Source organism: Symsagittifera roscoffensis, chromosome 3 (assembly GCF_963678635.1).
Source record: "Symsagittifera roscoffensis chromosome 3, txSymRosc1.1, whole genome shotgun sequence".
NCBI lineage: Eukaryota > Metazoa > Xenacoelomorpha > Acoela > Convolutidae > Symsagittifera > Symsagittifera roscoffensis.
This window is the reverse complement of record NC_087064.1, coordinates 15648021-15673613: the sequence shown is the minus strand read 5'-3', so window position 1 is coordinate 15673613 and position 25593 is coordinate 15648021. Positions and strand designations below refer to the sequence as shown.

The 25593-nt window shown below is 34.3% G+C and overlaps 2 protein-coding genes across 2 annotated transcripts in view; one reads left to right on the top strand and one right to left on the bottom strand.

Annotated features, from left to right (window-relative positions):
• The window catches only part of LOC134841589 (guanine nucleotide-binding protein subunit beta-like), a 38573-nt gene extending 18057 nt beyond the window's left edge, over positions 1-20516 (top strand). The window contains exons 5-8 of the mRNA XM_063857620.1: positions 17495-17670; positions 17922-18039; positions 18506-18669; positions 20415-20516. Coding sequence (XP_063713690.1) covers positions 17495-17670; positions 17922-18039; positions 18506-18669; positions 20415-20516 — 560 coding nt within the window. The remainder of the gene's footprint in view (positions 1-17494; positions 17671-17921; positions 18040-18505; positions 18670-20414) is intronic.
• Positions 1-25593, bottom strand: part of LOC134841365 (ubiquitin conjugation factor E4 B-like) — a 478213-nt gene that overhangs the window by 422403 nt on the left and 30217 nt on the right. The window lies entirely within an intron of this gene.

Genomic DNA, 25593 nt, shown 5'->3' with positions numbered 1-25593 from the left:
TTATTGTGTATTTTGAATCATTTGTTTGTGGTCCTGATAAATTTATTTTATCAGTTAAGTTTTCTTTTTCAATTAACGGAAAAAGGTCTTTTTTATGCGAGTGTTGTTTTACTCGTTTTTGTTGGGTGTTATTTTTTATCCATTGTGAGTATGGAATTGGTTTGAAAGTTGGTGTTTCAAGTAGATCAACTTCGTAGTGGTTATCTTGGCAATCTAAGTAAAGTGGCAAGTGTTGTAGGTTATTTATCTGTGATTGTTCAATTTCAGTTTTTTCTGCATATTTGCATTCTAGTCGGGGTGATGTTTTGTCTTTTGCAAGGTAAAATTTTATGTTTTTTGGTATTTCAACTGTAGTTTTTCGTGTAAGTAATTCAGGTGGTGTATTTCGACTTAATGTATCTGGTAATGCAAGATTCTTTCCTGCTGTCCAGACTATATGTAAGTTTGGAAATTTCATTAGAATTAATTGAAATCTATAAACTCGGTGATTTGGATTTGACTTCTGTGTAAAGAGAAAAATGATTGGTTTATGATCTGTGAATAGAACTGTTGGATGTTTTGATCCAAGTATCAGAAATTCATATTCTGTAAGTGTATAAATTATAGCTGTACATTCTCTCATTAAAGTTGAGAGTCGTAGCTCTGCTTGAGTGAATAATCGAGAATTTGCTGATATAAGGTTCATTTTATTTGTACCATTGTGTGATTGTAATAATGCTGCGCCGATGCCAAAATTTGAAGCATCGCACATTGCATAGAATGCTTGATTTGGATCTGGAATTGTGTTTGAAATTTGTTCAGTTGAAAGTTTTTTAATTTCTTCAAATATCTGAAATAGCTGAAATATCTTGTGGTCTGTATTTTTCACCGTTTAGATATATATAGTCTTTAATATCTTTAAAATATCCGCTATAATCTTGTGTATAGATATCTGCAAATCCTGCTGTTTCGGCAAGTTTGCGTAAGTTTTGGTCAATTGATTGTCTTTGTATAGTGTCCATTTGTGTTAATAATTCCTGGAATTGTTGTGTTCTAATGTGATGTTGGATATCAGATTTTGAATATATTCCAATTGATTGTAAATCAATATTTGGGTTACGAGCAATAGCTCTGATGCTTTCGGGTGAAAATTTTTTGAGTGATTGCATTAATGTGGGGTATGGGGTAAGAAGATAATATTTATCTTCATCTGGGTTCAATTGTACTACATTGTGGCTATTTTTTGATCCACATGGGACTGCGGTATCCCAGAAATATGTTCGTCTTGAAAGTGTGTCAACAAAATGTACTTTATTTTTTATAAAAGATAGGGATTCTTTTATAGCATCTTTTATCTTCAAAAACATATAGTGGTGATACTTTTTTGGTACAAGTATAAAACCATAAAATGTTTCCTTCGTAGTCTAAAAAATTTGATCTATTTCCTGATAGTAAATATCCTGCGTAGGGTATTTTTAATACTGCTAGTGCATGTGATTGTAGGATTTGTGTCCGTTCTAATTCGCATAGTTGGTGAAGTGTTTCTAATTCAGAGAGTGACATTTCCTGAAAAATTCGGCTAATTGTGTAGTCTAATTTCATATCTAAGTGAATATCATAGTGGATATTACCAAAATAGGAATTATTCATTAGTGATAGTTCTTGTAAACGTGTGCTTCTTGTGTCATGTGGCTTTAGATGTCCACCAGGTTGACCATTACTTTTTTGAAAATTAACTGGTATATATGATGTTCCTTCGTTTAGAGGATGACCTGTGGCATAAGGGTCAATTTTTGTTTTTCCAGTGGTCATGTCGAAACTTTTTTTCGTATTCAACTAATATTTCAGAATATTGTGTTTTGTGAAGTGGATTTCTGTATTTGCATGCGAGTTCTGTTTCTTGATATATTTGAAAACGTGTCAATTTATTTTCTATATTATGGATGTTTCGAAAATCAGTACTTTGTTTTCGTGATGGATTTACTTGTTCATATGGAATTGATTGTATAAAAATATTTTTCGTGAAATTTTATCATTCGAGCGTGTATTTTTGCTACTTGAAATGTTGTACATGTATCTTCGGGAAACCAAACAATTGTTGCTTGTGTTCGTGTTGTAGGGTCACAATAACCTTGATCGTTTTTACAAGGTAGTCTAATTCCTTGATAGATCATTGTGTTATCAGCTAAATCTCGTGTGAGTTGTATTTTTTCGAGTTGTATTTTCCAATCGAAAAACATTATTTCTTGATATCCTTTATTTTTTGTGTCTGCTTTGCAGTTTGATGGATTATTTATACCAATGTGTGGTATTCAGTGCTTATCGTGTATGTCATAAGTTAATCTTCCGTGTGCACCGTTGTATGGGTATTTTTCATCTAGTTTTATATGTCCTTGATATCTTTCAAGTTCTGCTTGATGTACAGAATCGGCAAGGACTTGAAAATATACTAATTTTCTATCGGTGTTTTTATTTCTTGTGATATTTAGTCTGAGTAGCTCGTTTTTACAATCATCGGGATTTAGATGCAAAAGTCGTTCTATTTTACTTTGGTAGAATGATTCGTGGTCAAGTCGGTTTTTTTTTTCCGTTTGAGACTTGTGAACAATGTACTTTCTTTTCGGAAAATGTTGCTGTAAGTTTATATCTTATGACTGTTGTTGCTCGGGCTTTTGAATATAGTGTCGCTCTAACATTTGTAGTTTCTATAGCTTGTGGTTCCGTTTCGCATTGTGATACTTGATTTATTGCATATTTGTGTAGTGTTTTTTGTTCATTTTCTTCACAATCGTAATGTGTTACTAATAAGTCTTGGGGTCCTGTGCGGGGAGAAGGATTTATGTTCTGATCGGAGATTATTAGAAAAAAGAGTTGGAGAAAAATCAATATTTTTAGAATATACATGTGTATGATAATCCTGAGTACGGGTTATAAAATGTTATGTAGCCAATTGTCTTTTTGGTATATCTGTCGTATTTATATATTACTTCAGTTGTTATAAATGGTGGTGGTAGCGATTGAGCTGTTATATTTGGTGGGTTTAATGGTTAAAGATGTTGAGCAATGTTGTTTAGTTTAACCGTGATTTTTAAATTTTAATTGTAGACTATTTTGTTGGAGTATTTGGATGTTATGGTCACGAATGTCTTCGTGGATATCTTGTCTATATTGTAATCTATTAAGTGCCCAGTTGTGGAGTCGGTTACTTTCTGGGTGTTGTCCAAATAATGGTGGGGGTGCTGTGAATGTATTCCAGTCTAATCTTAAAGGGATATTTGTTGATGATTGTTCTCGATATCTAGCGTCGAGTTTATTTGGGAAATTTAAAGGAAAAGGCGTCGGTGAAATCTGGCTTATTGATGGTGTTGATGGTAGTGATAATGTTTCTGGTAGTGATGATGATGCTGTTGTATCTGTAGAAATATCTATTGGGTCATTTATTAAATTTGGTTCACCTTGTGTGAATGATTGTGTTGTCCAATATGGTAGTCGTGATGTTTGGTTTGGGGGGTTAAAGGGATTTTCACGTATTTGTTCAGATGTTGGTGTTGAACCTAAGTAATCTGAGGGTAGACTTGAGGTGCTACGTTGTGAAAGAAGTGTAGGGGTTTCCGGTAATATGCTAATTGGGTTTTCCGGAGTACTTGGTGATGGGGATTGGGGTATATCAAAATGAACTCGGGGGGTTTGAAAATTTCTATTTCGTCGTGGATGTATAATTTGTCTATTTATTTCAACTGTATTTTGGTTTTGACTAATATTTCGTATTCTACTTAATTCTTGTGGTAGTGTTGGGTACAAGTTATATGTTGGTTCACTTAGAGGTGCCTGTCGCTGAACTGGTTCTAGTGGTTCAGATAAGCGAGCGTGTCGTTCTTCAAAAGTATATGGGTTATCTTGGAAAGAAATTCGTGTAGATGTTTGGGGGTTTTGGGTAGTTGTAGGTGGTGTCGGGTTTTCTTGGGATGTTGTCGGTGAAGACTGACTGTGTGATTGTTGGTTAGCAATTTTTGATGATTTTTTAATTGATTTCTTTTTTTTTGTGAAAAATTTATGTTTATTGTAGTATTCTTCTAGAAAAAGAATTAAAAGGATTGTTGCTAAGGCGAATGTTATAACTGCCTTCTTTATACATTTGCATATTGTCAATATGAGGTATGATAAAAATGTTATAAAAATTACAAATAGTAAAAAAATATCTGTTCTACTAAAAATGGTTGGTATCATTTAATTAAATTTTGGGTTTTCGTACCTGTGAATATGGTCAATGGCTTGGGAAAGTTGGAGATATATTTCAAATAGGGAATAGAATTTAAAAAAATATTGCAAAAAATGATTAAGATTATTACAAAAGCTTCAAAGGTATCAAAAAGAAATATGAATAAAAATTTAAATATTGTTAAAAAGTTTATGAAAATGTTGAAAATTATGTTGGCTGATCGAGAGAAGAGCATTTAATTAATGGCTTCTTGATCGAATATTTTTTGTTGTTTGGGGCAATTTTCAAGTGTGGTCGAATTATTTATTGGTTTTTTGACAAGTGGGTTGAGTTTTGTGAAAAGTTGTTGGGGGCGAATTTTATGGTGTTCGGGAGGTCTTCTTTTACTTTATTTTTATGTGTCAGGTAATCTGGGGTATTTTTGAGATTTTTGTACTTTAGGCTAAATTAATATGGTCGTACTTTTTTTTAGGCTAATTTAACCTTTTTGTTTGGGGGATTTTTGAGGTCTGAGTTGGGAAAATATTGTTGATCTTTGCGTTATTAGATAAGGGAGGGTTATAATATTATGGTGGTATTTATTTTAGTTGTCAAGTTTGAGTGGTTTGCTTATTTTTGACCTGGAGGTTGTAAAGTTATAGTTATAGATATGCCTGGAGTTTAGTATCTTTCGTCTAATTGGTTTGTGTTAGAGTTATAGAAGGTGACGGATTGAATGAATCCTATTGGCTAATTTTGAACTAGATTCGCTGCGTGTTTGTCAGCATGTTTTTTTGAAAAATGAAAGTTCAAAATGTTTCAGAGGTGCAAAGATTATTTTTAAAATTAAAGCTGTTTTTGAAATTCAACTTTCTTTAATATTTTAGATTGTGGAATGAATGTTTTGTAGTTTTTGGGTGGTTGATTTCTAAGTCGTGATGACTCTCTATGGTCTGATTTCTCGACTTGTTCTTGGCGTATAATTTTTTCTGTCATTCTTCTATTTTTTCTTTCTTTTTGAGGTATATTTTGATCTAGTTTTTTTGTATTGTTTTTGGTTGTAGTTGAGTTTTTATTTTGTTTTTCAAGGTGAATGTCATTTTGTTCATTTATTCCATTTTCCGTATGTAGGTGATTTTGAATAACTTTTAAACCTGTGAAAGAATATAATTGAGTTAGTTCGCGTAGTGCGTATTCTTTTTGGTAATAAGGTAAGAGATTGTTTCTATGTTGAACAATTTCTTTTTGGTCTGAATCGGTGATTTTATATGTTACGTCAGTGGGTTTGGCAGTTATTTGGTATGGTCCTTTACGAAGGGGTTGTAATTTTTTAGAAATTCCTTTTTGAGTATTAAAATTAGGTATTAAGACAAATGTTCCAATTTTTAAATCGGAGGCTGGTGTAAAGCGTGAATTTATTTGTTCGTTAATGTTTTGCCTTTGTAACAACTTTTTTGTTACTTTTTGGTAAATTTCATTGTGTTTTTTATCTCTATTTAAAATCCATTCGGTGTGTGTACCGGAGGCTAATTTAAGGATTTGTGGGTGATGAAAATGATCTTCATCATGTGTGTGTAAAGGTAGGTTATAACAAATTGAGTCTTTACCTTGTGCATTTTTATGAGAGTTTGCTGTAAACATAATTGGTTTACGTGGCTTTTGATTAAAAACCATTTCGTATGGTGACATTCCTAGAGTTGTCGTAATATGTGAATTATATGCTAAGGGAAATAATTTTACATCTACTGACCATTCGGTGTATCTTGTATCATTTCCATTTATGATACATCTAAGATATTCTTGTAGTGAACGGTTCATACCTTCGACTAAACCGTTTATCCAAGGTGCATGAGATGTACGCGGTTTGTGCTTAATGTTATATAAATGACATAGTGTGATGATTTCATTATTTATGAATTCTGTACCGTTGTCTGTAACTAAAATTTCGGGTAATCCGAACTTGGCTATCCAGTGTTCATAAAGTGTTGTGTAAGCGTAATAAGCGTTACAATGTGGTACTGGGTTAAGTGCTACATAATGTGTAAATGCGTCAACAGTTACCATAATGTAGGAGTTTCCTTCAGATGATGGTGAAATTGGTCCTTTTGTATCGAATGAAGTACGATGGTTAAAATATAAACTTTGTCCTTTAAAATCTTGTTTTTGTGCCCCTTGTTTTTGATTTGGATAAGGTTTATTTAGCTGACATACTATACAATCATTGCATAGTACTTTTATCCAAATTGGTGCATTTGGGAAATAAAAATTTTGTATGAAATTTGAATATGTTTTCTCTGATCCAGAGTGTCCTTTAATGTTTTGTGTATGTGAAATGTTAAAAGCTATGAGAATCATACTTAAAGGGAGACAGGGAACTGTAGATTCATTTAATTGATATTCTAGAAGGTCTGTGTTTTCATTAATTGTTGTATTATTAAATTTTCGAAAATATCGGAGGAGTGTTTTATTTCCTAAAATTGTGGTATCTGCCTTTACGGGCTTAGTTTTGTATTTGTGCCATGATTTTAGTTGTCTAATTACTGGGTCAAGATTTTGATATTGTTTCAAGGTATTAATTGTAATTTTATCTGTTGGAGGGAGAAAAATGTTTTCAATTTCTAATTTAGATAAAGGAATTGTGTCAAGTGGGTCATGGAGGTCAAAAACTTGATTTATTGTGTATTTTGAATCATTTGTTTGTGGTCCTGATAAATTTATTTTATCAGTTAAGTTTTCTTTTTCAATTAACGGAAAAAGGTCTTTTTTATGCGAGTGTTGTTTTACTCGTTTTTGTTGGGTGTTATTTTTTATCCATTGTGAGTATGGAATTGGTTTGAAAGTTGGTGTTCCAAGTAGATCAACTTCGTAGTGGTTATCTTGGCAATCTAAGTAAAGTGGGAAGTGTTGTAGGTTATTTATCTGTGATTGTTCAATTTCAGTTTTTTCTGCATATTTGCATTCTAGTCGGGGTGATGTTTTGTCTTTTGCAAGGTAAAATTTTATGTTTTTTGGTATTTCAACTGTAGTTTTTCGTGTAAGTAATTCAGGTGGTGTATTTCGACTTAATGTATCTGGTAATGCAAGATTCTTTCCTGCTGTCCAGACTATATGTAAGTTTGGAAATTTCATTAGAATTAATTGAAATCTATAAACTCGGTGATTTGGATTTGACTTCTGTGTAAAGAGAAAAATGATTGGTTTATGATCTGTGAATAGAACTGTTGGATGTTTTGATCCAAGTATCAGAAATTCATATTCTGTAAGTGTATAAATTATAGCTAAACATTCTCTCATTAAAGTTGACAGTCGTAGCTCTGCTTGAGTGAATAATCGAGAATTTGCTGATATAAGGTTCATTTTATTTGTACCATTGTGTGATTGTAATAATGCTGCGCCGATGCCAAAATTTGAAGCATCGCACATTGCATAGAATGGTTGATTTGGATCTGGAATTGTGTTTGAAATTTGTTCAGTTGAAAGTTTTTTAGTTTCTTCAAATCGTGTTTGATGTTCAGTATTCCATTCAAAATTATTTTGTTGTCTGAGGATATTATAGAATGGTCTTAAATATAATTGCATTTTATAAACGTATTTGCTTAAGAAATTTAACATTCCAAGGAATTCTTGGATTTTCTTTTTGTTTGTTGGTAGTTGACGTTTTTGAATAGCATCAATGCGTGATTTTAATGGAGTGATTGTCTTTCTTTCTATATTATGTCCTAAAAATTTAACTCGTGTTAAAAAGAAGTGTGATTTATCGGGGGCGGCCTTCAGATTTTCGTTCTGAAGTATTTTATGATAGTGTTCTAAAACTGTAAACATTTCTTCTTTTGTCTGTGATTGCATAAAAACATCGTCTAATTAGGTGATTGCGTTTTTCTTAAGTATTAGTGGTCTAAAAATTTTGCTCATAAAAGCTGAAAATGCTGCTGGCCCTATGGATATTCCATAGAATAGGCGGTTGAATTCATATTGTTGATTTCCAATAACAAATTGTGTTAAACGTCCTGATTGTTCATCTAGTGGCATTTGATTGTATGCACTATTCATATCTGCGGTTGTAAAGTATTTTCAGTTTGTTTTTGTTAAAATAACTTGTATTGGTTCAATAGGCCAATTGCATTTTGATTCGTCTATTAGTGAATTGAGATATCTAGCGTCTAAAACTATTTTTAATGATTCTCCTTTTGCTAGGATGATAACAGGGTTAATAAAGGTGTTACCTTTTGGTTGTTCTTCTTCGTATACCGGTGAGATAGTTTTGTATTGCTCTAAAATATCGAGTAATCTATTTACTTTATCGTGTAAATGAATTGGTACTTTACTTGCTCTTTGTTTTTTGAAAACTGCGTCAGGTTTTAACGGGAGATGTAGTAATGAACTGATTTTTCCAACATCAAATTTTGATGTTGCAAGACTGATGAATATTTTATTAGCTGTCTAGCTAACTTATCAAATTCGTCTTGTGTTATTTGTGAATGTTGGAAGTTAAACATTGCTAAAAACTTCTGTTGATCTTCTGTATAGTTGGTTATGTTGAATGTAGGTTTGAAATTTGGGGTTTTTGTGAAATAATCTGTATTTTTTTTTCATTACTTATTATATTATTTATGGATAGTTCTTCGTTAAGAATTGTGGATTGACAAATATCTAATAATTGGAGTATATTATTTACGCGGTATGCTTTTTCATGTATGGGTGATATTGTAGCGTTTGTTTCGCAATATCCTAAAAGTCCTAAGGGTAATGTTACTTGGTACGGTGTATTGTTATATACATGTAACGAAATGATGTCTGAATTCGTATTTTTCAAATATTTTATAGATGAAATCGTGATTTTGAAAAACTTATGGATAGGTTTGAATTCAAAGTCTGACATAAAGAGTTGTTGTTTATTTTGATTTTTATCATATTGGTGAACTTGTTTTATTGAAAAGTTATATATATTTCCTGATATTGGTTTCAGGTGTTTCCGTTGTTGGTTATAAATTGGATAAAATTTTGAAATTTTGTGGTTGTTTATTTAATCTTTGAAAAAATCTTAGAGCTTTATTTTTTGTTTTTGTATACTTATTTTTGATTAGTATTTTACTATTCAAGATGTTGATTGTTGGTATATATTTCGAGATAAATGGTATGCCAATGATATTGTGTTTAATAACTGTGATATGAAATATTTGTTTAAATGGCTTGTTTAGAATTTTATTTTGCTCCATTGTTCTTGTGGGGAGAAGTAATAATTGAACTTTTCCATAATTTTCTAATGTTGATCCTTGTGCTGTTGCTAGTTTACTAGAGATCGCAAGAGGCGTTAATTTTGAGTGTAATGTTTTGATTTCATTCCATGTGGGAATGTTAATTATGTTTGATTTTGCTCCTGAATCAATTAAAAAATCAATTTCAAGATCTGAAGGTTGAAATTCTTTGTTTCTTGGACTTTCTAAAAAAATGGTATTGTCCATATTTTTTCTTTGGGTTGTTCTTTTTGTATATTTTGGTAAATATGATTTGTATTTAAGTATTTTGTTTTGTCATTTTCATTAGGTTTATTTACGGTGTTGATTTTGTTTACTTCTTGTGCCGTTTGTGTAGTATTGATGGGTTCAATATAATAATTGTGAAGAAGTTCCAATTGATTTTCATATATATGTGATGTAAAAGGTTGTTCATATATAATAGGTTCGTAGTCGTTTTCGACTGCTATCATATTTATGGAGATAGTGTTTTCTGTATCACTTTCTGTGTCTGATGATCCACAGTTTATTTGATTTAGTTGTAGTTCGTTATTTCCTGTGTCATCAATACCTGGGGGGTCTGATGTTGTTTCTTCGTTTGATTGTACTTGATTAATATGTCTTTGATGTTTGGGTGTACTACTTCTGTAGCGATGTTCAGAATTATTATAATGGTTTTTATTTCTATGTGGTGATTGAGAATAAATTCTAAATCGATTATTGTAACTTGAATTTCGATTTTGTGAATTATTTTGAGATCTGTTTTGATAATTGTCGTTTGATCTGTGATAGTTTGATCTGTTTTATGAGTTGTTTCTTGATTGATTGTTCGGGTAATTTTGATTTCGATTGTTCGAATAACTTCTGTTTCGATTATTTGAATAGTTTCTATTTCTGTTATATGATGAGTTTCGTGATTGATTATTGGAATAATTTTTATTTCTTGGGTTTGATTGGGATTTGGATCTAGAAACAAATTGTGTTGTATTTGAATTTGATCTCGAGTAGTTATTTCGACTATTTGGTCGATTATAATGATTTTGTGAAGAATTGTGAATGACTTCTGTTGATCTTCTGTATAGTTGGTTATGTTGAATGTAGGTTTGAAATTTGGGGTTTTTGTGAAATAATCTGTGTTTCTTTTTTCATTACTTATTATACTATTTATGGATAGTTCTTCGTTAAGAATTGTGGATTGACAAATATCTAATTATATTATTTACGCGGTATGCTTTTTCATGTATGGGTGATATTGTAGCGTTTGTTTCGCAATATCCTAAAAGTCCTAAGGGTAATGTTACTTGTTACGGTGTATTGTTATATACATGTAACGAAATGATGTCTGAATTCGTATTTTTCAAATATTTTATAGATGAAATCGTGATTTTGAAAAACTTATGGATAGGTTTGAATTCAAAGTCTGACATAAAGAGTTGTTGTTTATTTTGATTTTTATCATATTGGTGAACTTGTTTTATTGAAAAGTTATACATATTTCCTGATATTGGTTTCAGGTGTTTCCGTTGTTGGTTATAAATTGGATAAAATTTTGAAATTTTGTGGTTGTTTATTTAATCTTTGAAAAAATGTTAGAGCTGTATTTTTTGTTTTTGTATACTTATTTTTGATTAGTATTTTACTATTCAAGATGTTGATTGTTGGTATATATTTCGAGATAAATGGTATGCCAATGATATAGTGTTTAATATCTGTGATATGAAATATTTGTTTAAATGGCTTGTTTAGAATTTTATTTTGCTCCATTGTGCTTGTGGGGAGAAGGAATAATTGAACTTTTCCATAATTTACTAATGTTGATCCTTGTGCTGTTGCTAGTTTACTAGAGGTTGCAAGAGGCGTTAATTTTGAGTGTAATGTTTTGATTTCATTCCATGTGGGAATGTTAATTATGTTTGATTCTGCTCCTGAATCAATTAAAAAATCAATTTCAAGATCTGAAGGTTGAAATTCTTTGTTTCTTGGACTTTCTAAAAAAAATGGTATTGTCCATATTTTTTCTTTGGGTTGTTCTTTTTGTATATTTTGGTAAATATGATTTGTATTTAAGCATTTTGTTTTGTCATTTTTATTAGGTTTATTTACGGTGTTGATTTTGTTTACTTCTTGTGCCGTTTGTGTAGTATTGATGGGTTCAATATAATAATTGTGAAGAAGTTCCAATTGATTTTCATATATATGTGATGTAAAAGGTTGTTCATATATAATAGGTTCGTAGTCGTTTTCGACTGCTATCATATTTATGGAGATAGTGTTTTCTGTATCACTTTCTGTGTCTGATGATCCACAGTTTATTTGATTTAGTTGTAGTTCGTTATTTCCTGTGTCATCAATACCTGGGGGGTCTGATGTTGTTTCTTCATTTGATTGTACTTGAATAATATGTCTTTGATGTTTGGGTGTACTACTTCTGTAGCGATGTTCAGAATTATTATAATGGTTTTTATTTCTATGTGGTGATTGAGAATAAATTCTATATCGATTATTGTAACTTGAATTTCGATTTTGTGAATTATTTTGTGATCTGTTTTGATAATTGTCGTTTGATCTGTGATAGTTTGATCTGTTTTATGAGTTGTTTCTTGATTGATTGTTCGGGTAATTTTGATTTCGATTGTTCGAATAACTTCTGTTTCGATTATTTGAATAGTTTCTATTTCTGTTATATGATGAGTTTCGTAATTGATTATTGGAATAGTTTTTATTTCTTGGATTTGATTGGGAATTGGATCTAGAAACAAATTGTGTTGTATTTGAATTTAATCTCGAGTAGTTATTTCGACTATTTGGTCGATTATAATGATTTTGTGAAGAATTCTGTGTATTTCTTCGTTCTGGTGATCTTCCTCTATAACTTGAGTTATATGGTGATTGATTCCTTGTGTAATTAGTATTGTTCGGAAGTGGTTTTCCTGAACTGTTGTTGCTGAATATATTTTTGTTTGGTAGATTTTGATCTTTCTTCATATATTGATAGAATGATTTATTTGGTTCTTTATACTTTTGAGGTTTGTTCTGGTTATCTTGTTGTTTTTGTCTACATTCAGAAATACTATGTCCGTATCGTCGGCAATAACTACACCATTTTTTGAAAGATGGTTTGCCTTTAAAATTTGGGTGTTTTTCATACATATTTAGTATTTCAGTAATTTTTTCAACTAGGTTTGTATCTGATTCCTGTATGCTATTGATATGTGTAGTGTTTGTTTCAATTCGATTAACATATTGTAGTTTTAGATTTTCTGTTTCTTCAAGTTTCATTGTGATTTCCGCTTGCTCTAGTTTGTCTACTAGTTTTCGAAAAACTAAATCGGGTTCTCGAATTGAGGAAGGATGAGATGCTCTCTTTTTTATTGCTATTTTCCTTAATTGAGGTGTTAAGGTCATCATTAAAATTTCTGTCATTTTTGTGTTTTTATAGTCATGTGTATTTAATGAATATGCTTTTCGAACTAGTGTTTCGATACGTACTGCTAATTGTTTGATGGTTTCATTTGGTAATCTGCGAATTTCATTACATAAAACTCTTTGGTGTTGTTTATTTCTTTCGGAGTCAAACATTTTTGAAAATTCTTGTGTAAATCTTTTCCAATCTGATTTTGTTTTTATAGGTAATACTGAAAACCATTTTTGGGCTGCGCCATCTAAAGTTGTTTGTATCAACGCTGTGCGTCGATGTATCCAATTTTGATGTAGTGGTGTATTAATTGGTTCAGGTCCTATATATAAAATTAAATTTTCTGTTACTGCATTTAAATAATCTTCTACAGAATATTCAGGGTCTGTTCCTGTGAATACCATTAGTGGTTTATTTGATGTTATTGATGATCCACCCATAAGGTATGGATTCATTGTCATTTGTAGTGATTCTGCGGCATTTGGCATTTGTGAAAAATTTGAAAGTTGATTTTTTGTTATTTCGTGTTGTTGAAGGTAATATGGGAGTGGTATTTCATTTTGCATTTGAGTTGGTTGATATGAGTGTGTAATCATTGGGTTTTTTGGTTGAATTGGTTGAAAAGATTGTGTATTATTTGGATTTTGAATTTGTATTGGTTGTTGATTTCGTGTATCTGTTGGATTTGGAGAAAAAATTCTATTATATGTATAAAGTTTTTGCGCTCCTTGTCCGCGATATTCTTGGGTATACGGTGCAAAAATATCTGGTTGTAAATAATCATCATCAGATAATAAGTAGTCCATATGATGAGGTGCTTGCTTTTTATTTTTATTTTGTTGAAAGAATGGGTAATTTTCACTACAATCCTGTGGAGGATGTGAATTAGTTCGAAAATTTACTGAGTTGGTTGTTGTCATTGGGTTATCCCAATAGCGAGAACATACATGATTATTATTAGTTTTTCGTGGGGGATAACTTGTTTTTGACGAATGTGCGTAATTATAATTGTGTTCTGCAAAAGTGTTTCTTGTGAACGTTCTTCGTGTTTTTGACGGTACTGTCATAGGTCTATATGTTTGATAATCCATATGTGAATATTTTGGAGCAACCGAAGGTTTAAAGGTTGATTGTAAGGTTACTTGTGCCAGTGAAGTGTTTGTATTTTTTGGTGTTGTTAAATTTGGGCGTATCGGTGAAAAACTTTGTTGTGTAGTTGTTGTTGTTTGGACGATTTCTTCATTTATGAAGTGTGATGGTGTTTGGATATCTTGTTGTGTGAGATTCCTAGTTCCATTAAGGTTTTCATTGTGTATGACGGTCGAATTTAAACTGTTATTTCGCGTATCAGGTAAAAATGTATTGTAGTTTAATGGTGTTGCATCAATGGTCAGTGGTACTATTCTCACATAATCTCTTTGATAAGATATTGTACTTATTGCTTGACTTGAGATTGGTTGTGGGATTTTTATAAATGCATGATGAGACCATTCAGGGTCCCAAACGTAGTCTGACTGTTCTGTGATGGCAGTATCATCGTTTGGATTTTGAGGTCTGAAATTTTTTCTTGCTTGTGAAATTAAGTCTATATTATGTGTGAAATAATCTATTATAAACCATGCCAAAATTTTTTGTAAGTCATGTTTTGTGTGTTGTGAAACCTCGTCTTTAGTGAACATTTCTTTGATTATATGTAGAAAAGTTGAAAATAATGTGATTTCATGTCGGACTTTTGTATGTTTGGATGTCTCAGTTGGTGAGATACTTTGAAATTCTGTTTTTTCTAATATTGAAATATAGCTATATATTATTGCAAAAACTTCGTTAGTAAATATGGAGTTTGCTCTTTGTGAGTTATGATATTGTATGCTTTTAATATATTCTAAGAATACTTTTGAAAATTGTAATTCAAGATCGTCTGTTTGAAGAATTACATATTTGCGGTGATTGGGATTTGGTGTGCTGAATTCTATGGTGTAGATTCCGTATTGTTGTGTTAAATTACATATATCTTTCAGATAATGTTCAATAATTTGTCTTTTGATTTTTACATCTGGGAAGTCTGCTTTGCATGGGCTGATTCTGGGTTCAAACAAATTTAGGAGTAAATTCTTGCAAAAGTCATGCTGCCCTCTATTATCGGGTGCTGTTTGAGTATGGCTGTGGCTCATTTTTTTGTTTAATGACTGTTATTATATAACTATCGATGTGTCTAATTGGCTGATTCCAATTATACAAGTGTACTGGTTTGTGTTTATATTGCTTTTTTATTCTTCTTTTTCCTCTTTTTGATGAATTTGAAGTTGTTTCTGAGTCGGAAAAATATAATTGATCGTGAATGGGACAATTTTTACCAATCGATTCTTTTAATTTATAGAGTTCATCTAAATTGCTGGCTTCTGATTCTGAAAATGCGTTTCTATTTTTTTAAAATCTTTTTCGTGTGATTTGACTTTGTTTGTTTATTATTTTTCTTTTTATTGTTAGTCGTTTTGTTCTAATATATCCAACTGTTTGTGTATGAGGTGTGATTACAAGATCGTATTTTTTGTTATCTATTTCACAGTTGTGTAAAACGATTGTTTGTTTATTTCCTAGATTTTTGAATGACATAAGGTTTAGGATGAGGGATGCAAAAAGTTGTTAGATGATGTCTACTTTCTTAAACTGTTAGTCCTTACGATTTTTTTGGTTAGCTTAACCTGGGTCTATTTGTTCAGGGTTGGGGAGAAAAGTATATCGATTCCGAAGAATGATTTTTTACTTTCTCGTGGCTAGTATAAGCTAAGGTGTTAACTTACTTAATCTTACTTTGGGGTAGTGATTGTGTTCAAGGGTTGGAGAATAGTAAATCGATCCACAAGGTTCAGGTATAATTAGAACGCGAGTAGTTCGTTAGATACTATTTTAAACTTACTAAGTCTAAGATTTATCCTGGGTCTGGTAAGAGGAGGGTTCAAGTGAAGGTTGAATAACCGAAGTTCTTCACTGTTTATCCTAATTTGAATGGTTAGTTTTGTTGAAAAATTTCTATTAGTCTTGGGTTTTTTGGAAGGGTTGGATAGTGAATCGACGTTTGAGGTCGTTAGACACTTGCTAAGTGGATGGGGGAGAACAAAATTGTTCTTTTTGATCCAAGGATAGGCCTTGATGATCAGGTTTTTGAATTTAGTGAAATAGTAAATTAATTAAGATCCAAGGATAAGCCTTGATGATCTGATTTTAAAATTAAGTGAATTTAAGTTTAAAATTGTTTAAATTTATCTGAGAAAAAGATTTAGTTTTTTAATGATATTAGTAAGCTTATGATTGCTGTTATGTTTAGGTGATGAAGCTGGGACAACAGATGATTTTATGATTACTAACAATTTATTGTCATGCTACTAATTTTTGTTTTGATTTTCAATAAATATTTTTCAAACATGTTTTATATAAGACTGCAGAATTTAAGAAAACGATCTGAGATCTTTTTATCAATCGTTATTGTATATTAATAATTTTGTTTAGCGCCTGAAATGATTATGAAGATTGACTTCAAAATTTTATGTTTGCAAATGAAAATCTAAATTCATTGCTAGTAAGATTCTAAATATAAAAGTTTTTGTTGGCTTTTGCCGTACAATCATATAACTATATGGTAAGTTTCTACTTTGTCGTAGGTCGTCTCTTGTTCGAGGTTTTCTTACGATTCCGGGTAGTTCTGTTATCGTTCGGAATATCGGCTCTGATCTATTGAGTCGTAGAGACATTTCGATTAAATTATCATCGTATAACATTTTTAAAATGTTTTGTCTAAATTCTAATCTATTTTTGGTTAAATCTAAGCTATTAAGGTCTTATTCGAGATTTATGGTCGCACCAGATGAGTTAGATCCTTTGTGGTTAACTCATAGAGTAATTTCGGATAGGGTACACCGTCTGCTCGTCACGCTATCTTATTTTCGGCCGGATAGATTCGTGCAACTTCTTAGTCTAATACCGATCCTAATCTTACTCTTATACTTTCTAGTCTCAGGGTGTTTAACTAGTCTCTGCTAGGCTCAATAGATCTAGGGTATACTGGTTTGTTGCGGCTGCTGAAGTTCTCTTGGAGAGGCAACTAATTTCTAAGTTAAGTTCAAATCTCTCTGGTGCTGAAATTACAAGTAATTTCAGCACTTACAAATAAGTGGGTTGTTAGTTAGATGGATCATGATTGGTTAATATTAAATACTTTACAGTGGTAAAATATCTAATTTATCCAATCATAAAATATAGTTTAGATCAGGTTCCAAAAAGGTCAGAAATAATGGATCAATTTCTAATTTTGAAGCTGTTTTTGTTTTCAACATTTCCAAGAAAAACGTGACCTATTGATCCAGTTGTCTCGAAAATAGCAGAAGCAAAAAAATGCTGTAAATCACAACAAAATCCTTAATCTTCCGCCTGCGCCTTTTTCAATATCGAATAGTTTTTGGGGGGTAATTATTGAAAGTTATAAATTTTGGACAAGATCAAAGATAAACTGTAAAAAATTGAGTCGTAGAAAATTGACTGATTAGCTACCCTCAATATAGAACGGTTTTATTCTGCGGGATATTTTTACCACCTATAAATAATTTGCATTAAGCTTTCAATGGATCAATTGTGAGCGACTTAAGTTTTCAAGCATCTCGGTTGTGAATTTAGGCAAGAGGAAGTCGGAGTTCACTGGCCATAGCGATGACATCATGTCCCTCTCAGTAGCGCCTGACAAGAGGACCTTCATCACTGGGGCATGTGACGCCACAGCCAGATTGTGGGACATCCGAGATGGATTCTGTCGGCAGAGTTTCGCGGGCATGACGGAAATCCACGTGAACCAAGTCACTAAACCTTACTTTTCCTGTTTTTTTTTTCGAGATGATTTTTATCGAAATTGATCTTTTTCCAAATTGATACGCTTGCGAGCTTGTTTGTAAAAAATTCATTTTCTATGTTATAATTTTTGACCCCGTTCTAAGCGACAATTTTTCACAAGAAAACTAAGATTTTTAGCCAGTTTTTAAAAAAAAAAAATCCAATTGGAAGTTAAAAGATTACATAAATATTGAGTGAGAAAAAGTTAGTGCTACAGGTTGTGTATCACCCGACCAATCTGGCGTTTGCCTGTCTGGCCGATATGGAGGACGACCCGACTGCCCCGGCCGACAGCTGCATGTGTTTGTTTGACCTCCGATCCGACAACAAAATAGGCAACCAACTCTTCTCAGACTTTAATCGTTTTTGGGTCATTGAACTTTGTATCGGTGACATTTTTGGCCATTGAATCATTCAATTTTTCCTAAACATTTGTGAGTACTACCTGAAAACTTGGATCGTGGTTTTCGGTGATTGGAGGGTGTCGCACAATGTTGTTCTTTGACTTCTTTGAAATTGTTCTATCCTTGGAAAAAGGGAGAAAAAGCTGGGAAATTGGTGCAACATCAAATGTGTGCCATCGGCACAATCAGTAGATTGAATAACATAACCCTAAATCAATCAATATTCGTTCGCAAACCATCTGCATAAACGTTGGTCAGCATCAGTACCTTAAAAAGTCTACATACCAGTCCCCGACTCAGTCTATTAGAAAAAATTGTAGCGCCACTTTCTTTGATTTTTGAATTATGGGGGTACTATAATTAATTTACTAAGGACACGATCGGTTGAGTATTTCAGGAGAGACACGAGCGTACAGATATCGCTACACGAGTATGGACTTCACGAGGAGTGGCAGACTGGCAGTGGTGGGCACTACGGCAGACCCCGCCCTGTTCAACCCAGCCGCACAGAGCGGACCCAGCAAGATGATAGTCTACGATGCTCTCAAGCTCAGCGAAAAGGCATGCTTCTTTTCCTGCATAACTTATCCCAGATATTTTGGGAGGGGCATTGATCCGCTCCAAACCTTGATTTGCTGTTCGATAGAAGTTTTGTGACGATACTTTCTATCGTATGAAGATCCGCCATTTGGTTTTGCCGAAATGTCTTAGCAAGTTCATGTAGTCGCACGCATTATATATGGCTAAGTTTAGTCTATTTTTGACTTTTTGGTACATTAGTTTTGTGGTTTAATTTTTGGCAATCATTTCATCTCCTTTTGAGCTCCCTGACACGAACGGATAATTTTATAGCCAATGGTGTATGAAGGGACTTTTGACAGGGGATTGGATGCAGTCTTCTGAAAAATCTTTTTAACCAAATTTTAGATGAAATATTTGTTCTTTTTTTGATCTTTTTCATTTTTTTGATTCCAGGTGTTTGATTTGCTAACCTGCTTGCGTAAAATGATCGACTCTGATTACCTGAAAATTCCTTTTCATAATCAAATCAACACCCTCCTCCATCACAAGGTTAGGGCGGTAGGATCTTAACTTGGTCCGAAATTAGATCAAACATAATGTGAAGTTTTATGTTTTCAAAGAGTGCGACGCGGGTTGAGAATGCACACGATCATACGATTTCACACGTCACTGTATGTAATGACGGGAGTGCACTCTGCTCAAGTAGCCATGACACCCTGCTCAAAGTATGGACAGCCGCACACCCCAGAAACAGCTAATGTAGACACGAAAAGTGACTTTATTTTGAAAATTTATATTGCTTGCGTTTATTTGTTTCACGAATGATGTTGCGAATAAAGCTTCGACATTGGTATAATTAATGACTCAATTTGCTCTGAATAAATGTTCAAAAACGTTTGTTTCCAGATTTCTGCCTGCCCTATGCTCACGAAAAAACACAAATTCACATGTTCAGAGTAGGATGGAAAAGGATGTTTTTTTATAATAAACATAATCCCAATTTCCGACGCGGTATCAACTTCGATGATCAAAATATTATATATTAACGGGTTTTTTAAAAACTTAGATGACAATTAAGATATCAACTTTTTGACTTCGTGTTTCACTTGCAAAAATTTTTGTGCTGCTTCAAAACTATGTCGCTCAAATCTTTGTTTCGGGAATAAATTGACGAAACAATTTTGAAGATTTTTCGATCATTTCGACCTTTAATCGGCTAAAAAGCATAAACATTTTCGTTAACCAGACTACGTTTGACATCACCGATATTCATAAGCCTGTGCTGAAGTTCACACTTTGGCCTAACATGGTTTTTGACAGACAAAAACTTGTCAGTCAAGGTCGGCCAGGGCCATTTTATGAACTAGTTTAAACAGATAAACAAAACAAAATGTTTTTTTTTGGAGGGGAGGTGGTTCAAACCCGGTTACTAGTTTAAATACATAAACAAAAAATATATATGTTTTTTTTTTTGCGGGAAGGGGGTTCAAACCCGGTTATTTTCTGTCAAGTTAGGCTCAAATTTGTGTTTTATCAAGGCAACGACTTAGGTGGGATTCGAACCTGCGCCGAACCAGCCAGAGAAAATCGTGTATACACTCAGCTACTGTCCCTCCAAATTACTGCATTTATAGTTCGACTTAAGGTGCAGTTACGTTCTTAACATACTGCCCTTTTTCTCTATTGGGAATATCGTCCGCCCCAAAAGCCGGAAGAATCGGAGCTAATTTAACGAGGGGTCTTAGCGATTGACCCGATAAGGTCTTAACCGTTGCTGAACGCAGGATGTTATCTTTGCCATAGTGCAACGCAGTTACTCGACCAAGAGGGTGGTGCCCAAGAGGGCTGCTGGGATCGACGATCCAAACCAGATCCCCAATCCGTAAGTCACGGTTGGAATCAGCATGCCACTAAGAGCGCTCGTTCAAGGAAGGGACGTACTCCTTCAGCATGCGCGTAAGACAGTACTTTCGGGTATCTAATTTTTCGTCTTCGGAAGAGCATGTGTTGAAATGTCTATGAGGTTGTCCATTGATTTCTTGAAATGATATTAGTAACAACATCAACATTTAATTGGAACTAATGATCCATACTGGTGTTTTCTCTTAACCAAATTGTAACACCGTGGTGCTATCGGTCCACAAAAAAGTCTATATCTTCCTTCAACCGAGATGCCAGCAAAACTGCCTGCAACGCCATCTTCAAAATGGGCGAAGCCCTCACTGACGCTACCCTTGCTTCATCAAAATTGAACGTAATTTCGGTTTTTTGCGTCTTGGTAAATCGGGCACGAATAAAAAAACAACCGCGCAAAACACATCTTGCAAGTTAACCCTAAACATTTGGAGCTCCTATTGATCCAATGGACTACTGAAGTACCAAAAGGGAATTAAAATTTCTGTTAACACAAACAGGCTTGAACGTCACTCATGGAAATGTTTCCGGAGCGCTTCTGGTGAAAGATTATCCGATTGTTGCCCAGTTACGTGCATATGTCCTCAAGAAGCAGACAGGCCCTCACCTTGTAGGCAGCCACCAAACTAATAAGGTCAAAGACCGATGAATCAAAACTAAGAACTGTTCGTTGCGTAAAGGATGTTTGAAGCTCACGGTTAACTCCACGACAAGCAAAAAGAAGTTTTTTCCATGATTCCACGTGAGCCCTTAAACATGAGAATTCAAATGGTCGCTACTATTGTCAATGTCGTTTACTTTTTCAGTTACATCTTTTGAAGGTATAAATTTTCTTTAATTGCAGGGCTAATATGAACAAACTTGGTGAGCCGGAGACCACCAATACAGTGAGGCTCACCAGATCCTTGCTTGTTCTCATTGGGTTATCACAATTTGAACCCAAATAATCATCCATGTAGAACCAAGTAAGCAGTGCTCTAGATGCTTCAAGAATTTTTTCAATATCCTTTTTTTTGCGTAGACGTTAAAGTGATGTTATCGGAAACAAACGTAAAAAATTTCGCGGTGAAAAAGGTCTGCCGAGCAAAGATAAGTTCAAAGGTTGACCGTGAAGTTTTGACGCGCAATTCAAAACTCGACAATCCCAAACTGGTTTGTTTGAATGGATGACTTAATGGTGGGGTGAGAACCATGCACACGCTGAGCGGAGCGGGTTGCGGTTTAACCGGAATGACAAACCCTTTAATGGGGTCCTCTTTTTTGTCTCAGTGTAATTACTTTTTAAACTACTATCTTTATCGGGTCATTTTTCATGCGTGATAATCATTGTGTAAAGTGCTGCTAACATCGGCCCGAAACATTTCTACGCAGTACCGCTCGCTATCAGGGTATGTTGTTGAATCAAAAATGTTATGCGCTCGCTGATTACGACGCGGACGATGAGGGAATTAAACTGGGGTAGCTCACGGCCATCCTTCCTGAAACTAATAGGGTCAAAACCGATGAAAAAAAAAAACAGAGAACATTTCGTTGAGTAAAAGATGTATGAAGCTCACGGTTAACTCCACCACTAACAAAAAAGAGTGTTTTCCGTGGTTCCACGTAAGCTCTAACACATGAGAATTCACATGGTCGCTACTATTGTCCTTTACTTTTTCAGTTACATCCTTTGAAGGTATAAATTTTCGTTAATTGCACGGCTATTTTTAACAAACTTGATGAGCCGGAAACCCGCCAATACAATGAGGCTCGCCAGATCCTTGCTTGTTCTCATTGGGTTATCACAATTTCAACCAAAGTAATCATCCATGTAGAACCTAGTAAGCACTGCTTTAGATGCTTCGGGATCTTTATCAGTATCTTTTTGTTTTTGCGGATATGTTAAAGTGAGGTTATCGGAAGTGCATTAGCACGTGTAACAATTTTCACAGTGACTTAGGCCCACCGAGCAAATATATGTTCCAAGGTTGATCGTGAAGTTTTGTTGCGCATTTAAAAACTCGACAAGCCCAAACTGGTTTGTTTGAGATGATGTCACAATGGTGGGGTGGAAACCATTCACGGGCGGAGCGGAGCGAGCTGCGGTTTAACGAAATGACATACCCTTTAATGAATTCTTCTTTTTTTTGTCTGAACGTATTTACTTTTTAAACTATTATCTTTATCGGGTCGTTTTTCAAGCGTAATAATCATCGTGTAAAGTGCTGCTATCATCGGCCCGAAACATTCCTACGCAGTACCGCTCGCCATCAGGGTATGTTGTTGGATCAAAAAAGTTATGCACTCGCTGATTACGACGCGGACGATGAGGGAAGTAAGCACTCAAAACGTATCCCACCGGCAGACGAACAGCCAGTGGAATTCTTCTATCCGTATCAATATAATCAAACGGCGTATGTGACGATAAAATCCTGACCTACTACCGTTTCGATGGTCGAAAAATTATAACGAACTAGACTAGTTATATGCGTTCCATGTATGGATATTTTTGCTAAGAGCCGGAACATCAACCGTTTGAGACCCAAAAATAATTTAGTGGGTAGTTACATTGGTAGAACAATGTTAAATTTTTTGAAGTGGGTGCTGACAACGGTTTGAGGTTGCCCAACTTTTCATTTGAAGAATTTTTGTGCATCCCTGTATATTTGATCGGAATATGTGAAGTCCGCTATTGCCAACTTAGCTTTCCCAGTTAACAGTGTTTTCAAATATGTCAGCTTGACGTCATCCAAAAAGAGCTGAATGTGATTTAACCGCGCTGCGAAACTGACCTAACAATTATGCCATTCCAACGGATTACTATCATACTTGGAAAGCTTCGATTCGGGTAACGGATCCGTCCTGATCGTTGCCATTACTTCGGCTAAGTCTCGAACGGATATCGATTGCGATAGTGCGTTGATATAATTCGGTACCGGTTGGTGTACGCACGATTCGACTGCATTCAAGAATTGTGACTGATGAACAAAAGAAGTTAGAATATCCGACGCAATTGGTGATAGCAGATACTGTTCATGGGACGGATTGAAATTTTGAACTTCTCCACCAGTATTGTACGGGAAATTTACAGATTTTGGGGTGCAACTGAGGTTTTTATCTCAATACGTACGATGAATCAGTCAAAGTTAACGGGTTACAAACTGCAAGAGTCGTTGTTGCAGTTGCAGGAAACCACGATGAGAGGTTCGTGTGACAAAACTGGCCCTCATGGGGTACTGCCGAAACAACTGCACAACTGCAGTATAAGGAGATGAAAATAAAAACGAAGGTAATTGAGTTTTTCAAAAATTAGCGGATGTGGCAGGCTTAGCCTTCAGCCACTGACTTGGAACTGAAATCTGGTGACTTTTTTTTTTCATTTTGATTTAAATCGACATTTATTTGCCTATTTTGTGCTTAGTATAAGTGATGGCGTAAATCTGCATAGAAGATCAAGAATCATGGGAGTGTTTTCAGCCCCATGGATGTTTGTTGTCGACAAACCTCCTAATTGGGCGGATTTGTACATCTTCCAACCCTTGCTTGGTTTCTAGCTCCCGTTGTTTCAGTTCTAGTAAGCTTCATTGATTCTTCTTTTTGTCTCTCGACCTCTCGACCTTAGAGAAGATAAAACGAAAACTTTTTTGAGAATTGCACCAAAAATGGAAACCTCGAAGTTCACATCGGTCTAGGTCATCAGGTTGGAGTAAAACCGTCTCAATTGTTTACAGTTTAAGACAAAAGAAATGTTTCTGGTTAAATTATGAACTGAAGAGGTCAAGAGACAAAAAAAAGAATCAATGAGCTTACTAGAACTGAAACAACGGGAGCTAGAAATCAAGCAAGGATTGGAAGATGTACAAATCCGCGAGGGGAATAGAAAAAGCATATGGAAATCAAAATAGTTGAATTGGAGGAAGACTCAGACTATGTTGACTTTTCTGCTAGCTCAATAGGCTCTCACAGGGAAACAGCAGATAAACTCACAGAAATTAGGGTGGAAATTGTGTCTAATTTGAATTCAGTAGTGACGTTAACCGAGCTAACCGCTCACACTTCTTGATTGAATACGGTTCAGTATAACGACCTGATGGAAGTCGTCCCTGTGTGTAACTCCCAATTAGGAGGTTTGTCGGCAACAAACATCCATGGGGCTGAAAACTCTCCCATGATTCTTGATCTTCTATGCAGATTTACGCCGTCACTTATACTAAGCACAAAATAGGCAAATAAATGTCGACTTTAAATCAAAATGAAAAAAATGCCACCAGATTTCAGTTCCAACTCAGTAGCTGAATGCTAAGCCTGCCACATCCGCTAATTTTTGAAAAACTCAATCACCTTTTTTTAAAATTTCATCTCCTTATACTGCAGTTGTGCAGTTGTTTCGGCAGTACCCCATGTAGGCCAGTTCTGTCTTACGAACCCCGCATCGTGGTTTCCTGCAACTGCAATGCCGACTCTTGCAGTTCGTAACCCGTTAATTTTGACTGATTCATCGTACGTATTGAGATGAAAATACCAGTTGCACCCCAAAATCTGTAATGTTCCCGTACAATACGGTGGAGAATTTCAATCCGTCCCATGAACAGTATCTGCTGTCATCAATTGCGTCGGATATTCCAACCTCATTGTTCATCAGTCACAATTCTGTAATCCAGTCGAATCGTGCGTACACCAACCTGTACCGAATTATATCAACGCACCATCGCAATCGATATCCGTTCGAGACTTAGCCGAAGTTTTGGCAACGATCAGGAAGGATCCATTACCCGAATCGAAGCTTTCCAAGTATGATGGTAATCCGTTGGAATGACATAATGGGTAGGTCAGTTTCGCAGCGCAGTTAAATCACATTCAGCTCCTTTTGGATAACGTCAAGCTGAAAACACTTTTAACTGGGAAAGCTAAGTTGGCAATAGCGGACTTCCCGTATTCCGGTCAAATGTACAGGGATGCACTAAGTTTCCTATATCAAAAAGTTGAGCATTCTCAAACCGTCGTCAGCGCCAATTTCAAAAAACTTAACATTGTTCTACCAATGTAACTACCTATGAAAACCTTTTTGGG